The sequence below is a fragment of the Corvus kubaryi genome, unplaced genomic scaffold (genome assembly GCF_017639235.1).
Source record: "Corvus kubaryi isolate FWS band 111438036 unplaced genomic scaffold, C.kubaryi_AGA036_p1.0 37354, whole genome shotgun sequence".
Classification (NCBI taxonomy): Eukaryota; Metazoa; Chordata; class Aves; order Passeriformes; family Corvidae; genus Corvus; species Corvus kubaryi.
This window is the reverse complement of record NW_024581116.1, coordinates 270,688-287,552: the sequence shown is the minus strand read 5'-3', so window position 1 is coordinate 287,552 and position 16,865 is coordinate 270,688. Positions and strand designations below refer to the sequence as shown.

Genomic DNA, 16,865 nt, shown 5'->3' with positions numbered 1-16,865 from the left:
GTAGGGGCTTTGAGGTGGACAAAATGGATTGATCTGATTTTTACAGACAAGGGAGCTGAAGATCATAGATTAAAGACCTGATTTTTCTTCTCATTGGAGACGAAAGAAACTGTGCAGGCAGCATTTCTGTTGGTAAAATAGTAACAGCTCTATTCAGAGCACTTGCTAACTGGCAGTCACAGGGCTGCAGAGGCTCAGGGGCAGCAATGGAGTTGCTCAGTTTGAATTCCCTGGAATTTGTGTCTCCTGAACCCCAGCTTTGGTGTCAGAGCTTTGGGCTCCAAAGAATGGACAGACTGTCACCGTAGTTTTACTTGGAATGTATTGAAATTTCTGGGATGCTGTTGCTGCAGTGTGTGCTCAGGAGAAACCTCCAAACTCACCCAGTGGCAGTAGAAATAGTGTTAAAAATTCAAAGGCAGCATCTCTTAACTTCACCTTGACCACCGTAAGTGCTTGGAATGGTAAATTCTTTGACCCATGCTGGAAAAAGGCAAGGGAAGGAGTCAAAGGGGGGTGTTTTATCATGTGGGGTGGACATTCCTGTTACAGCACTCAGTTGTAAAACTTCAGTCCTGGAGAGGCATTGAAATGTGCTGCGATCTACTTTTAATCATTTTGAACTCCCTTGAGATGAGGTTAGGAGACTTCTGCCACTAGATGTAATTGCTCATTCGTTATTAGTTGGCAGGTGCACTGTAATTATTAAGAATTGGATTCAATCTTTAATTCTGTCAGTCTGAAGCTGGCTGAGACCACTCGCTTTGGGACAGAAGAGAAGGTAGGGTGGGTGGTAGGGAGCCTGTGAGTTGTGCTAGCAGTAGAGTTGGGAATATTTTTGTTGCATATATAATCCTGAAGAATGTGACTTTTCATGTGACAAAAGTTTTTGATGTTAGCCTTGAAAAAGAGAAAGAAAATAGGGGATAGAGATTAACAAAAAGTGCCTTGTGGAGATTAGATCCTCAAAAGCTGTTTCATCAAACGCTCCGAGATGGGCTAAAAATTGTATTTTGGTCCTAAAAAGACAGAAAAGGTTGGATGTTGTTTGGAACCAAAACTAAATTCCGAACTTGCCTTCCTGGTGATTACCAGGGCTCTTTCCTTACCTACCAGAGGCTGCTTCTCTGCCCTTCTCAATGAGGATCTGATCTTTTCAAGTACCAAGCATCTGGCATGAAAGCAATTTTAGCAGATCTGCCTGCACCAAATTGTGTCTAGAAGGGGGATAAATGTCGTGTAGTAACGGGCTGGAAATTACCTGTGATAAAGAAAATGTCTGGAAAATCCAAAATGTGCTGGCTTGGAGTCACACCGTGTTGTATTTTTGTGTCTCCTGTGTTGGTGTGGTTTTTTACAGGAGCTAAAGGAGTGCTCTGGCCATGTGTTTGTAGACTCTGTGCCTGAATTCTGCTTACCAGAGGTGAGTTTGTTCAAAGCCTTACTGCAAAATCCAACTCCATTCAATCACATGGAAGAAACTTGCTAAATTATTATTATTATTAGCCTCCTGCTAATTTATTAATACTCAGTAAGTAATACTGCTAAAACTCTGTGGTTAAGGTGCCTCCAGGATCTATGACACTGAAAGGATGGAAACAACCCTTCTCAACAGTGGTTTTGGGAGACATGGAAGGTCTCCTTGAGCAAATCAATGTCTCACGCAAGAATAAGACTTAACTTTCCTTTTTAATGGGCTTTCCAAAGACAACCTGACTGAGCTGGGCTGACTGGCAGGATCCATGTGCTGATCTAGATAAGGGCAGGGAATGAAGGCAAGGAAAGCTGCTTGTCTCCAACCACAGAGGCAGGACGTGCCCAGTGGAGCTCCCTGGGGAGCCAACTGTGGTTAGGCCAGGTTGGATTCTGCTGGGCTGCACTTCTGCCAGCAGCACTTTCAGGTTAAAAACTTTTACTGCCTCTTTGAGGGAAGAACTGTGCCTTCATGTCCACGGGCATGGCTGCAAGTGGCTGCTCAAGCTGGTTTTTACTGTAATGTCTGGATTTAAAATAAGCAAGCAAGACTGTTGAAGATGTTTGGTTTAGCTGGGGTTACCTGACTGATCAGGGGAATGCTGTAGGAGAACTGAAGATGTAAAAAGCTGAGCAGAGAGAGGTGGGCATGAATTATGGAGAGTAGCATGGGAATAATATCCCCTTTCCTCAGTGTGTTCAGAGTGTGATAACATCAGTTCTTTCATTTCACGGTGGGATGTTTTCTCTGGCTTTCAAAGACAGACACAGTTTCTTTTGGGCAGCAATTTTTTTTTTCCGTTTCTGTCTGCCCTTGTAGACAGGAAGCACAAAACACTCCTGGAAGGTTCTTTTCAGCTTGCTGAGATTCTCGCAATATTGTTCCTCTGTCTGGATCCCATGGAACTCACCCCTGGCATCACTCTTGTCATCTTGATTCTTCCAAACAAGTTGTCAGCTCTGGTACTGGTTTTGGCAAGTGATTCCCACAGATTATAACCATTCCAACGCAACTGGAATGGTCATAGTCCAATCATAGCAAAAAAGACCAACCAAAAATCCTAATAATTCTGGGTTCTTGTGAGCCTTTTCGTTACTGTCCTGTGAAACTGAGGGGTGTGGGAAGTATCTGTGTTTGTAGAAAGTGCCATTATGGCCCAGATCTTGAGAAGGACAGGCTTGATGTGCTGGATTCCCCTTGGAATGATAATCTGCTGGGGTTTAGGGTGCTTCAGCCAGGGTTTCTGGTTACTTTGGGCTGGAAAATACCCACATGTGTAGCTCTAAATATGACAGACAGGGAGTCACTGCTTCGTTTTACCCCTGTTATCCCTGCATGAAGCTGCTTCCCAGCAGCCCATCCTACAACCAGAAGATGGCAACCAACTGCACATGTCACCATTGCAGGGACTTTAAAAATGGCCTCTCAGATGTTTCCCAAAGTTCCCAACAGATGCCACATCTCCTCTGTGAGCACTAGAAGAGATCTCCTGTGATACCCAGCTCACACCTTGAGCTCACCTGTCTGCAGGAGATTCAGGAGTCATGGCCAGCTGAAAACAGAGTGGAAATGTTGCTGCTGTTTGGCAGCATGGGATAAAAGGGAGCTTGTGTGAAAGAGGCTTTTACTTTGTCTCCTTCCATGGCACTTCTTTTGAAGAAACTTGTCTGCAGAAGCAGTTAGCCGGTATCGCTTCCAGGAACACCGTTGCCAAAGCAAGCCAAGATTTGGATCTCATCCAGCAGCCACAAGGTGATAAGAGGCTGTCTCGGCAGCAGAGTACACTCACACATGTCAGAGTGCAGGGTGCAGCCCTCTCTTTGCTTGGCAACCTTCTGCTCTCTCACTTCACATTCAAGACACATTTTGAAGCCTCTTCAGCTCAAAGGCACTTTAGTGGGATCGCTGCAAGCCCCAGGGAAGATTTTATTTTGTTTTTGACACCCTTTTCATCCTATTAGTAAATGCTTCTAGGGTGCTGAGATGTGGCATGCTTAAGGTTGGAAAGTGATGGTGTGCATCCTCCTGATGGCTCTCCTGGGCTGGGATTCAGCTCAGGATTGGAGCTCCTCTGCTCTGGAGCCAGGCTGGGAGAGCTGGAGGTGCTCACCTGGAGAAGAGAAGGATCCAGGGATACCTGAAAGACCCTTCCAGTGCCTAAAGGGGCTCCAGGAGAGCTGGAGAGGGACTTGGGACAAGAGATGTGGAAGGACAGGACACAGGGAATGGCTTCCCAGTGCCAGAGGGCAGGGATGGATGGGATCTTGGGAAGGAATTGTTCCCTGTGAGCATGGGGAGGCCCTGGCACACAACCGGAGGTTGCCCAGAGAAGCTGTGGCTGCCCCTGGATCCCTGGCAGTGTCCCAGGCCAGGTTGGATGGGGCTTGGAGCAACCTGGGACAGTGGAAGGTGTCCCTGCCCAGGTGGGGCAGAACAAGTTGGTCTTGAAGGACCTTCCCATCCAAACCATTCCAGAATTTGATCCGGTGCGGTCTGGATGCAGCTGGAAGCCAAGGCATGGACAAACCGAGCCCTGGCAGGAGCAGGCATCAGTGGATCCTTTGATACCTTGCAGGGAGTGTGTTCCTGCCTGGAAGCTCAGGAAAATAAAAGGTGCCCTGTCGTGGATCTGAGGATGGTGTTTCACCTGCTGTTCTTAGCTCGGAGAACATGGCTCTGACATCAGCTGTGATCATGGATTGAAATCATGAGTGCTTAGCGAGGAGTTAAGCTGCTAGAGCACTGTGTCAGCCCTCTGCAAAACAGAGTGACCTACTTTCTTGCCTTTTTTATTCAAATTGCTGGACCAAGCCTTGTAATCAGATAATATGTGCTTGATGAGTGTTGAATTCCATTAGCTGCTCTATAATGACTGAGTTAGAGGTCAGTAATCTTGTAAATTTCTGACTTGACACCATCTGTGTTACGGCATTACCAGTAAATATTTCTAATTAAAATTCTTTTAACAATGTGTGAAGTCTTCTTTCACTCTCAGAACTCTTGTCTAAACTGTCACATCAAAACAAATTGGGCCCACCCATCCATTTTGTTGTATCCTGTGAATGGGCTTCATCTCCTGCTGCAGAAAATGTGAATGATAAAGATGCCAAGCATTTACTTTGGGCAAAGATGAGGATTATTTTAAGCATATGAATAAATACAATCTTCATTCATCTCTCTCTTGGGGTACAGTATGATGTGCTGCATAAAAAAATATTAGACACCCTAAATCACTGCTGCAGAAGTTTTGGTGTCTCTTCCTCCCTCAGGAGTTGCACACATCAATTCTTGGATAAGAGTAAAATAATCATGGATCTCATAACAGCAGCCATTTCATCACCTGAAAGACAGACAAGCCCAGGACATGGTTTCCTTTCCAGGTTGGAGAAGGGAATCATTTTAGGGGACTTTTAAAATAAATCGTGTCATTTAAAGGCAACATTAATCTTTGCCACAGCTGAGACATGCTTTTATAAACCAGTTACATTCCTGCAATATAAAGTAAAAAAGAATAAGAAGTTTTTCTGCCATTGCTTAAACTGCGTGAAAGGGTTACAAGTTGCTTATCTCTCCCCTCTGTTTTCAGACTGAACTGCTTGACCTCTCCACGGTGGATGTAATCTTGATCTCCAACTATCACTGCATGATGGCACTGCCCTACATCACAGAGTACACAGGATTCACTGGAACAGTTTATGCCACCGAGCCCACTGTTCAAATTGGCAGGTAAAAAGCCCCTTCATATTCTCTGCTCCTCTTTCATCACTGCTGAGGAGAAGGTGTAAAGGACAATGTGGGGAGAGGAGCGGTGTCTAATGTTCCGAAGAGGCTTTTAGGCAGGAGCTGAACGCCAGCCAAGTCCTTAGTGCTGCAAATGTGTTAACTCCATGATTCCCAACCTCTGGAACCATCAACATTTCCAGCAGGTGCTTTGTGTTGAGTCCAGGCCGTAGATGCGGGACAGTGGAACTTGAGTGGGTTGAGACACCTCAAGCAGTAATTGCCATATAGGCAACTTCAGACCTTCAAAACCCATGGATCAAAGAGCTCTCCTGCTCCTCTCTGCTCCCTGTAAACAAAAGGAGTCTTTCCAATCAGAAAAAAACCTCAAAACCTGGACTTGTTGCCTAAAGAAGCTGTGGCTGCCCCATCCCTGGAAATGTTAAAGGCCAGGTTGGACAGGACTTAGAGCAACCGGCTCTAGTGGAAGGTGCCTGTACCCATGTCAGGGGTTGGAACTAAATGGTCTTTCAGGTCCCTTCTAACCCAAACCATTCTAGGATTTTATGATTCCCTATAATCACACTTCACCCCACGGAAAGGAATCCAAGCTGACTTCATCTCAAATGACAGCTGAGCTATGTGAGCTCTGCACTCCAGAGAGAAGCACTAAGAAAAATAGCAGAAATAGGAGACTGAGGTAGAAAATCTAACACCTGACAGTGCAGTCAAAACCAGAATTGTCATCAAATGTGCCAGTCTGTTCTTACAAAATTGTCTTGTTGTCTGGACGGGTCAGCACCAAACACTGCAGGTTTGTCCCTTGATGAGGCCTGACTGGACTTGTGCTCTGTTCCTTTCTCATGCAGAGCAGCTGCCACATTCAGTAATTAGGAGCCAGATTAGGCCCTGCTATCTGGACTATTCTGTAAGCACTTTAGGGCAGGAATCTTTGTCCACGGAAGGTTGTGTGCAAACTTCCCCTGCCAGAGTAGTTCCCCCATCGTGTGAAAGCAAACAGAAACTGAAGGCCCTTGTAGGTGAAAGGAATCGTGTAAATATGAATGAGTAGTGGACCTCTGGGCTTTGCTGGTCCAGAGCTGGAGATAACAAGCACAGTCGTGGGAGAGTGCACTGGTGTGGTTCTCACTATCCCAAGTCATTCCAGATGCTGTCCTTCTGCTCCTACCTTCAAGGGAAATCCTGCACACAATCACAAATGCTGTTTAGTTTTGGGCAGGGAAATCTGCAGTGACAATTTCTAATGCTTGACACCTTTTCCTGTCTCAAATATGCGTTGGTAGATGAGGAGAGTTCACTCTGACAACATGCTTGGCTTCCCCTAAGTGATAAACAGGCATCAGTTGAGGAGTTTTTGTTGTGTATTTTGTCTCATTCCATCTCACAAACAGTCAGTAATGAGGAAATTATCTTGCACTTTCCAAATAGCCCATAACCCAGTGGGCCATCTCCTCCTCTGTTGCAAGCGGGCAGATGGAATTGGAAACACTCCGTGGAGCAACAGGGGTAGTGCTGGAAATGGCCTCTGTGGGAAGAACCCCTCCTTCAAACTGCCTGAGAGTGTTACAATTTCTGTGGTATTTTGGAAAGATTTGGGCCAAAGTTCCCTCCTGTGTGAGAGGAGGCAGTGCTAATTTAGGTTTATGCTTTCAGGCTCCTCATGGAAGAACTGGTGAATTCCATTGAACGCGTGCCAAAGGCTCAGTCTGCCTCCATGTGGAAAAACAAGGAGGTACAAAGGTAAGGAACAAGTCCCAGGAAGGGTGACTGTCCTAAAACACCAAAGTTTGGATTCACTGTAAGGATGGCTCAGCTCCCACCATTTGAGATTTGCTGCTATGACTCCTTAGGTCGATTATTTCTTTAATCATTTGCACACTATTGGTTTTCCAACCTCACAAATTCGTTTCTTGGAGAAACATGTGGGAACAGCAAAGCCTCCCCTGATCTCCCCTCACACAGTTCAGCTCCATAATGGAAGATAAACCCAGCAGATTTTGGTATTAATATCATAAAAAGTTGTTGAAATTATTAGGCTATTTAATGATATTGCATTGGAATAGTTTAAGTGTTATTTCCATGTTTGCTGACATACTAAGAAAGCTGAGACACAGCTGTTGGAGGTCACTGACGTTACCTTTCTTCCCATCTTCTTTTACACCTGCACAGCAGAGGTGGGGTTTCTGGCTTTCCAAGGCTTAAAAACAAATTAAAATCTGAATTTAAAAGGTTATTTGGCAGCACTGTGTCCATTATTCCAGATATACATCAAAACAAGATGTTCAGAATTTTTGAAAGCCTATGGAATCTAAAAATTATCCATACACTTTATTAATGGCAGCTGATGCTTTCCTTGGGAATAAAAACAATTTTAGGTGCACAACATGTTCCTTGGAGGAGACAGTTTCGTTTTTAGCACATTTTAAAGATAGAGTTGGTTGATTAAAAAGTTATTTTTAAAAGCTGCTTTGTGCATTTTTAATTGATCTCCCATTTTATACTCCTAATTCTTAAGATGGCTTGATTTAGAAGTTTCCTTAAAGTGAATTATTTCTTACATTAGAAGAGCAGCCTTGATATTTTCCAATATCACAAAGCAAAGAAATTAAAAATCCAAATTGCCATGGTTTTAGCTGTATATTGAGTTTCCCTGCTGAATTTAGGAGCAGTCTTTACGCTGTAACTCTCATGCTTCTGAAGAAGGCAGGTAGAACTCAGATGTAAAGCAAAACTAAATACAATAAAGTTTAGCAGGATTTTCAGAATAGTGGGGGTTTTAAATGTTGGGGTCCACTGGCCTGCCCAGAGCCACTGCTGAAGCTCCCAGTTTGTGAAGAGAGAGGACTGGAGCCATTATTCCTGTCACACCAGGCGTGTTTTGTATGCATGGTTTAAAGGAGGATCATATATCTTGCAGCTCATATAATGTCACTTTCCTGGTGGTCATATTTTAGGGAAAGTGCTGCCTGGCACTTTGCATGCTGCTGATTATTCCAGAGGAGAACACAGAGAGGGAAACTTTGTTCTCATTCAGCTGCTGTAGAAGGCTGGAGCCTTTTTTTCCTTGAAGTGGTTTTTTAAATACATGTTCCTCTCTCCTGTTGCTGGGGATGTCCCCCAGAATTCATAGTTCCATCAAGCAGCTGTTGTAAAGGGGTAGCAGGGAGGTAGGAGGTACTAAACATCTGTTTAATAAAACAAATTTGTGTATTAAAAACTCTGCGGGTATGAACCAATGTTGTCTTTGAGCTGGAACAAGGGGACAAATGTGAACTCCACCTCTGCCCCACCTGTGCTCTGAGTTTCCTTGTTCACCTCCCTGTACATCTGTAAAACAGAGCTCCCATCCAGCACAGAGGGCACACGGGGACTTTAATTAATGTTTGCAAAGTGTTTTGAGATGCCTGGTGACAAGTGTCACGCAGGAGTGAATGGAACTGATTATTCGAGCATGTGAGCAAACATCCACTGATCCACAAATTAGCACCTGGCTAATGGCACATGCAGGATTGGACTGACATCCGTTAGTTAAGAAAATGTGATCTTGATGAATTGGGTTTTTTTTCTTACTTGGCTGTTGCTAGAACAGAATACTTATTACTTCTGAGTCTAACTTTAATTTTTCAGGCTGATCAATCCCCATTACTGCTTTACAGTTCAGCTGGTTCTACTCCAAACAGTTAGTATAAAACACAAAGTATTATCATCTTCATTAGATAAAGCACTGGAGCATTTTAAATGCAAATACTGTATAAAATATAATAAGTTCATTATAGTGGTTTACATTTTTCCATTATCAGATCCAGTCTGAACTAATTGCTTAGCCAGTTTTATTGCCACTGGGTTTTATTTCAAATGAGCAGTCTCAAGGAAGCTCTGTAGATGTCAGCCAGGATATCTTTCACACTGATTGGGATTCAGGGGGTAAAGAGCAAGTTTGCCTTATGAGAGGCACTCTGTTGACTTCTTGTTTGATGGTTTCCTATATGTTTTAAAGTGTTTGAAACAGGCTATTTCCTGAGGCTGAGCAGGGCACGAGAGAGGCCGGGGTCTGATGTAGTTTGGTGCTGACGTCCTCCTCTCCCTTCAAACAGTTCTGGGATTTTAAGTCATACATGAAATGTCACCCTTTGCATTGACCAGGAGGACTGTCTCTGTGCAGATCCCAGGGAAGAATACAAATCCCTCCATTTTTTAAGCATGAATTTTGCACCCTCAACCATGTGGATTTGTGGTACCTCCCTGTCTGTGGCTGTCCCAGCAGCTGCCCTCATACATCTGGTTGTTGTGAGGTGATCCATAACAGGATGTTGCCATGGTGTTGGTAGATTTACTCCAGACCACAAAATATCCTCTGGTAACTCCGTAGAGATTTTAGAAGTGAGATGACAGACTGAATGCTGACAGGGGCACATCTGAGGGACCAGCACCTCATTGTATCTGTGTCACTCAGCCACAGGAAACCACTGGAGACTGGTGCCACTGGTCTCTGCCAGGGATCAGAGTATTTTCACAGTGTAGCCAGTCAAGGCTAAGAGAAACTTACTTCAATCACCAAGGATAATTCCCCACTTTCTCCATTACCTGGAGAAACATTTTCCTCTTCCCAGAAGAGCAGCTCCTGAAAGCATCCAACACTAAATGCTTCTTATGGTAGGTTAAAGGCTTTTACAGGCAATTTGCTTCAGTGCAGTGGTGGACAACTCTCCACATTGTGTGGCCTTTTGTTGCTTACGACTTCCCAACAAAGACCTTGAAGGCTTTGTTTGTTTCCTGAAGCACGGAGTGCTTTCAGCCAGCATGTGCTGGAATTACAGTTATCGCTCTGGTCCTGTGCTGTGGTCTTGGCAAGAGCTGCCCTTAATCCGTTCTTCAGTATCTTAAATTATGGAGGAGTTCACTGACCTAGTAGATATAACAATAAATTAAATTCCTTTAAACAAATTGATCAAAGAAACTTGACCAATTTCCATAAATCTTTGGAAATTGGTTTGAATTAGCCTTTGATTTAGCATTGGTTTAATATACAAAAAAAAATCCTATTCTTCTTACGCATTTGGCAGCTGTGCTGCTTCCTGCCTTAGTTCATGTTGCTAAGGAAGATTTATTTCCCAGAAGTTAGCCATCCCTCTTCCAGCCTGTGACATTATAGTTCACTTCTTCCCTTGACAACGCCGGCCAGCTGACTTGCAGTGTCTGTGAGGAGCAGAATGGATGGATCTTACTTTGGTGTAAAACATCTTAAATACTTCCGTGGAGGGGATTTCAAAGAGCTCTGCAATGTCAGCTTGTGTATCCCTGCCAGGGCACTCGGGAGGGAAGTGGGATTGAAGGCAGGGAAGCTGAGCTGCAGGGAGACGTGCTCTCGGAAAAGACCAGGGGCAAAAATCAGGGCAGAGCCATCCCTGCTTGTGTTCTGATACCTGCATTTTAATCACCAGATTGTTTCAGATTATTAGGATAATATTCAGGTTATTAGGATATGAAAAATGGACACTGATCCAAGATCCCAGTCCTCTCTACCAATGCTGGAGGTGCATTTCATGTTGACATCTCAGATCAGCCAGCATCTTTCATCAGTGGAGAAAATACCTCAAGAGTTGTGATAACACCTTGATCACAGCTACTTCTTTGATGCAAGGGCTGGACAGAACAGCAACAAAGAGAGCTGGAGGAGAGCAGTCCTTGGGGTGAGGCAGAGTGGGAAGCGTATCTCTGCTCCTCAGCAGGCAGAAAGTCTTGCTCCTCACTTTGAAGCACCAGGCACGTTGAAAATAAAAATTTATAAGGGTAAAATCTAAGATCTGGAGAATGCAAATGGTTGCAGAAGCTGGTCCAGCACCAGCTGTTGTTCTGGATCCCCACAGAACATCCCACTGGTGTTTGCAGGTTGCTGCCGGCCCCGCTGAAGGACGCGGTGGAGGTGTCCATGTGGAGGAAGTGTTACACCATGCCAGAGGTGAACGCAGCCCTCAGCAAGATCCAGCTGGTGGGCTATTCCCAGAAAATCGTGAGTACCTGGACAGCTGCCCTCAGGGCAACACCAACAACTGTTCCCCAGCTCTTTTTCCCCTCTAGATCCTGTGTAGGATTTAGTTACCCTAACCTAAGCAAGCAAGACAGGATTATACCCTCAGTCTGCCTCCCAGGAAGGGCTCTTGTTTGGTGAAATCAGGGAATATCCATTTGTTTCTCCTCTTGGGGAGGCCAATTTTAAGGTGGCATGCCCTCAAATTTGGAGCTGATGGCTGGCCCACTGAGAGCTGGGAGGATGCAGGGAGTGAATGTATCCTCTCTGTCTCTAAGCCACATCCCCTTCCCAGCTCCCCTATCTCACTTCTGGGAATCTTTTGAGTGCTTTAGCCTCCACTTTGTTTCGTACTGTAAATTAGGGATTGTAAACAAAACCTAATGGTTCAATGGGAACTTCAGATGCTCCTTTCCCAGGGCTCCCAGCTAACAGTTATTGTCTGTAATGCTGTTGACTATAATCCAGTGTAGTTTCCAGAATGAACTGAACCAACAATTCCATAGTCTGCAGATCCCATATGGATTGTAGGCAGCGAGTGGACCATGATCCCTGCTCTTGTGTGAGCCATGATACCTGGTTTTGTTGCTCAGAGGTCATAAAAAATAAAAATATGGGTTAAAGTAAGTTGTGACTCCTCATTATCCATGGATTTTGAGTGTCATTTTTGACTGTCCTCACAGTGTGGATGCATCTCCTCCAATTCTACATCTGTGCATCTGAGCCAATCATTCTTTTATGGGGGAAAAAACCCATATTTTTTCTCTTCCCAAGCTAACTTTTCAAATAATCAGACTTTAGAGCCTTGGCTTATACACTCTGAGGGATGAAGGCCCCCTGCCTTGTTTTTCAAGGCATCAAAATATGTATTGAAATACTAGAAAAATTACTAGTATTGCATGAATCAGATGCTTGTTCTGTTATTCAGTAACCAGAAGGTGGATCACATTAGGGAGGTCTGTACATGAAGGCTGATTTTCCTTTCTCCAAACAAGTGTACCACATTCCTGGGTACAGATAAAGGAATACACTTCCTAATGACACCTGGAAAGGAGGCAACTGTCTGGTTGCTTACACTGAAACTAAAATGTGGCTTGAGTTTGCAGGGTGTTGTTTCTAAATCACCAGCAGTTAGCATTTAAAAGAAATAAAGTTAGAAAGTGAGTGAGTTTGAGGTTAAATTTGTTTCCCACAGTAAAATTTGCAACTCAAGCAGAGTTTTATGTCAGTAGAGAAATACTTGTCCTTCCTTCTTGCCTGCTGGCCAATACCAATTTACTTTGGCTAAACAAGAATAGAGTCTTCAAAAATGTAAAGCTCCCACAAACTTCTTCAGTAGAGCAGAGTCAGGCAGAGCATCAAGACCCTGGTTGATTCCTTCATTTTGAGGCATTGTTCAGTGTGAACTCAGATGCCATAAAATCCACGCAGAAGAGAGACTTTATGGAGGCTCTGCCTCAGGAAAAGCTTATCTCAGAACGTGTGTCCTGTTAGACATGGGTAGGTAAAACCAGCAGATGTAATTCTCAGCAGAACAGCTTCACAAAGGCTTTGAGCAGCAGAACTGCTTTTAAATTCATCTCACTGATGATAAAATGACCTGTCCTGACTTCTTTTGGGGTTCTCTCAAGTTAATGTCTCTCACTATGTATTTCAGGAGCTGTTTGGTGCTGTGCAGGTCACCCCTCTGAGCTCGGGCTATGCTCTTGGGAGTTCCAATTGGATTATCCAGTCACACTATGAAAAGGTTTCTTATGTTTCAGGATCTTCTCTGCTTACAACACACCCTCAGGTACAGCCCCTGACTTTTCTTAGTCTCTTTAGGGGGAACTGTCTCTGCTCAAAAAAAGGGGTTATTCCAGCTGGGATCAGGTTTAGGATAGAGGCCATACTAAGGTAACTGTGTTATCAGTGCCTGGACTTAATGGTCATTGATAAGACATATCCTGACAAGTGACAGGTATCAATAGTTGCTAAGGAAAGATAACTAAAATTCTTTGTTATTGTTGATTTGATGTTAACTTAAAACTGTGAAATTGTCTTTCAATCTAAAGAGGAAATTTTCAACAGAGTTAAACAAAAGAGCATTAGTGACTTTTTTTAAAAATCCATATTTGACTGAAGAGTCTTCACAGACAGCTCACAGACTGCTTTATATCACTTCTGAAACATCCTTCCTTGGGAGAAATGATAGCTCACTGGCTGCCAACTTTTCCACCCTGCTCTGCTAAGGGCAAAGTCTTTATAGTGCTGTAGATGTAATTTCCAGTAAATTAATTCTCTCTAGATCCATAAATTCTTAGTGCAAAGAATGGCTTGAAGTTCGCAGTGCCGTGTGCTTCAGAAGTTGTCAGAATAGTTAAAAGCATTATTGCAGGAGGTATTTAAAAATAATTTAGAAGATGTGTCAGGTTTTTGATCAGTAAGTGATTTCCCCCAAGGTGGGTGTCTGCTGGAGAGCTTTGCTTCTGAGCATCCCTCACTTAAAAGCTTGTTCTCGGCTGAGAAACTACAGCAGATAAATGATCCTTAATAGTAGGGCCATTCTTAGGTGTACAAAATGTATCAGAGCCTCTAAATCCCTGTTTCTAATCAGCCTCACTCCATCCTGGGCTGTGTTCTCTCCTCCCCTCCTGGAGAAGGAGCAGCAAGATTTGACAATGTGTGAATGGAATATTCCTGTGAGGACAAACTTTGCCCTGTATGGAGTAATTTGGTAACTGGGAATGTTTTCTCCTCATTGACATGAAATGGTGATTCAGTTTATGAGGTCAGACTGGCCAGGCTTCATCATTTCCCAAAGGTGAACGTTTCTCTGGAAGCTTCTGGTAAAATCCCTGTTTTTAAGGAAATTAACTCCCAGTGGCAGGGAATGGGGTGTGAGTGAACTGTTCATGGACTGTGGGCTGCACTCCCTGCAGAGGTGGGAGCAGTCAGACAGGGCAGTTTGAGCTTTAAAAGTGCAGGAAAAGGTTCTGTGAACCTCCCTGAAACCTGAGGGACCTCCATTTGCCAGCAGGAGATGGAACCTGGATTATCCATTCTGCTGATGGTGTTGTTTGTCCCACGTGCTTTCCAGAACCTCATTTTTTACCATCCAGTCCCTTGCACTTTGATCATTTTATCCTAACACATCTTTAGAAGGAATAGCTTAACAGATAGTTAAAATCACATTCAGTTTGTACTTTCCTTGTTATTTACCACATCACAGATGTTACCCCATACCATCATTGTCTTGCGTTTGCTTCCAGATGCTTTTTGAAGACAATGGATGGTTTCTGCCCTGGGGTTGATCCCTGTGAGCACCAGCACAGGCTGCTGCAATCTGGTGTTCCTGTATATGGGGTTTGGGAGCTGCCAAGCAGCTCTTCATCGTCTCTTTGATGTTTGACAGACAATATGTAATGATAACAATATCTTGAGTGGCACATAGTCAGAATTGTGAGCAAGAAATCATTTTTTCCTCAGGGAGTGAAAAGTTGTTTGTCCATCCTGTTTCTCCATAGGATCATGGTGAGCAGTTCATCGTGAAATTCCCATTTTTTATCAGTGTGTGCAAACAGTCACTGGTTTTTGTTTTAAAAAGGATATCCTTTGAACACATCCAAAGTTTCTTTCCCAATGAATTGGGAGTTAGGCCTGGCACCATTAACTGTTCCCTGTTCTTCTGACAGATGGTTCCTATTGAAATTCTGCCTCCCCCTCTCCTGAGGCTGGAATTGACACCATTGCCACTGAAGTGGAGAACAGGAGTTGACAGCACAGGTTCAGACATGTCACTAAAAGCCTTTTAAGACATATTCTTTACATTAACCCACGAAAATCAATGCAGGCCCTCTCAGTGCAATGGCACCTGAAATTATGTGGATCTAATATGCCATAATCATTATGTACATTATCACAGGCAGATTCCATATTATTTTTTATTGCATTATTGGCATTTCATTTTCATGGACACACTACAGAGAGTCAAAGATTGTGATAAATCTCACATGTCAGGTCTGATCCTACAAGGGGGTGCACAGTTTAACTTCTGTCAGAGTTGATACGAAATTCCCCTGCATGTTTAGCAGAGCAGGGTCCTTCTCAACTGCTTCAGAATGGCTCTGGAGAGCTATGAGCAGGGGAATTGACCTTACAGTGGTCTTGGAGGTTCAGCAGAGGAAATCTCTTCATCTGTCTCTTCTGGCAGAAATCTCTCCTGGTTGGTGAGACTGCAGAGAGTTGTTTATTGAGAGTAAATAACCATGAAATACCACACAGCTGCCAGCAGTTGCCCCCTTTTGCTTGATCAGTAGCTGTGGGAAGGGCATCCCAACCCAGAGTGAGGCTCAAAGTTACCTTTTCACCATCTGCAGAGAGAGAAGTGAATTTTACCCTGTCAAGATTGGATCAGGCTAAATTTTCAGTATCAAGAATATGTATTGAGTATCAGACTAAAGTGTAATTTCTGAATATCTACTTTCTGTTTGCTGATGCAGAGAGATGGGTTTGTGTTTTCGTTCTGCTTTAATAAAATACCAGTATAAAACAAATTAGGTTTGCACAGATGGAGGAATGTGAAGTGTAAAGTGTTTGGTGATATCTATCATGTCCTGCCTGGAGAAACTCTCCCATTCCTAATTTTATTTCCCTGTGCTCTGTTCCAGCCTATGGACCAGGCTTCTCTTAAAAACAGCGACGTTCTCATCCTGACGGGGCTGACCCAAATCCCCACTGCCAACCCCGATGGGATGGTGGGAGAGTTCTGCAGCAACCTGGGTAGGTCACAGAGAGAAATCTCCTGCCTGTTTTATCATCTTACTCATGGCTTTGGGTGGGAAATAATTCTGAGATTCCTGGAACTGAATAAGTTGTCCAGCTATAGCTCCTGGCATAAAACTACCTGTTTAGATTTTACGATGTGCTCCTGATGTCATTAATACAGTAAGTGCTTGGAGAGACACAAGTTGTACCTAAAATGTTTCGGAATGGAACAGGTATAATGAGATTTAATCATCTGCTGCCCCTGGTTTGCTAAGTATGTCACTTGGCTGCCAACAGGCTACATGTTGCCTGGGCTTTGGATATTGTTCCCAGCTGAGATATTACTATTTCCTTCCTGTGTATCAGCCAGAATGAAATCTTTACATGCTTTTTTATGACTTTCAGTTTTGAAAACAAGCACATCTGCTTCCCTTCTTACACCTGACTTTTAAATATATCGAAAGCAAACAGCACAATCTCTGTTTAAAAAAAAAAAGTCATGATATATTTATAGACCCCCAGAAATATAAAACCTAATCAGACGCTTTCACAGCTGGAAAAACTGATAATTGCAAAGCTGTGATATCAGTGTGAATGGCAGCATTTTCCAGCCTGTTTGGAATGTCACATCCAGTGCCGTTCTCTCCTTTTCTCCCCTTCCCCCTGCTCAGTTCCTCTGTGCTCTCATCCTTTTTTCATCAAACCACTTTCCATGTCCTGCTCTGTGTTGCCTGTTCTTTTATCAGAGATCTTCCCTTTATTTTAAATTCACAACTTTTTACAAATAAAAATAAAAAGCTTGTGATGGGAGGATCCTGACAAAGGTTACCAAAAGACATGACAAGACTAAATCAGACTAAATTCCTGGTCTGGTGG

At 43.6% G+C, this 16,865-nt stretch overlaps 1 protein-coding gene across 2 annotated transcripts in view; it reads left to right on the top strand.

Moving 5' to 3' along the window:
• The window catches only part of INTS9 (integrator complex subunit 9), a 61,824-nt gene that overhangs the window by 11,194 nt on the left and 33,765 nt on the right, over window positions 1-16,865 (top strand). For both annotated transcript variants that reach the window (XM_042032756.1, XM_042032755.1), the window contains exons 4-9: window positions 1,361-1,423; window positions 5,061-5,200; window positions 6,869-6,955; window positions 11,105-11,225; window positions 12,901-13,035; window positions 15,893-16,004. In XM_042032756.1, the coding sequence (XP_041888690.1) occupies window positions 1,361-1,423; window positions 5,061-5,200; window positions 6,869-6,955; window positions 11,105-11,225; window positions 12,901-13,035; window positions 15,893-16,004 (658 nt within the window). The remainder of the gene's footprint in view (window positions 1-1,360; window positions 1,424-5,060; window positions 5,201-6,868; window positions 6,956-11,104; window positions 11,226-12,900; window positions 13,036-15,892; window positions 16,005-16,865) is intronic.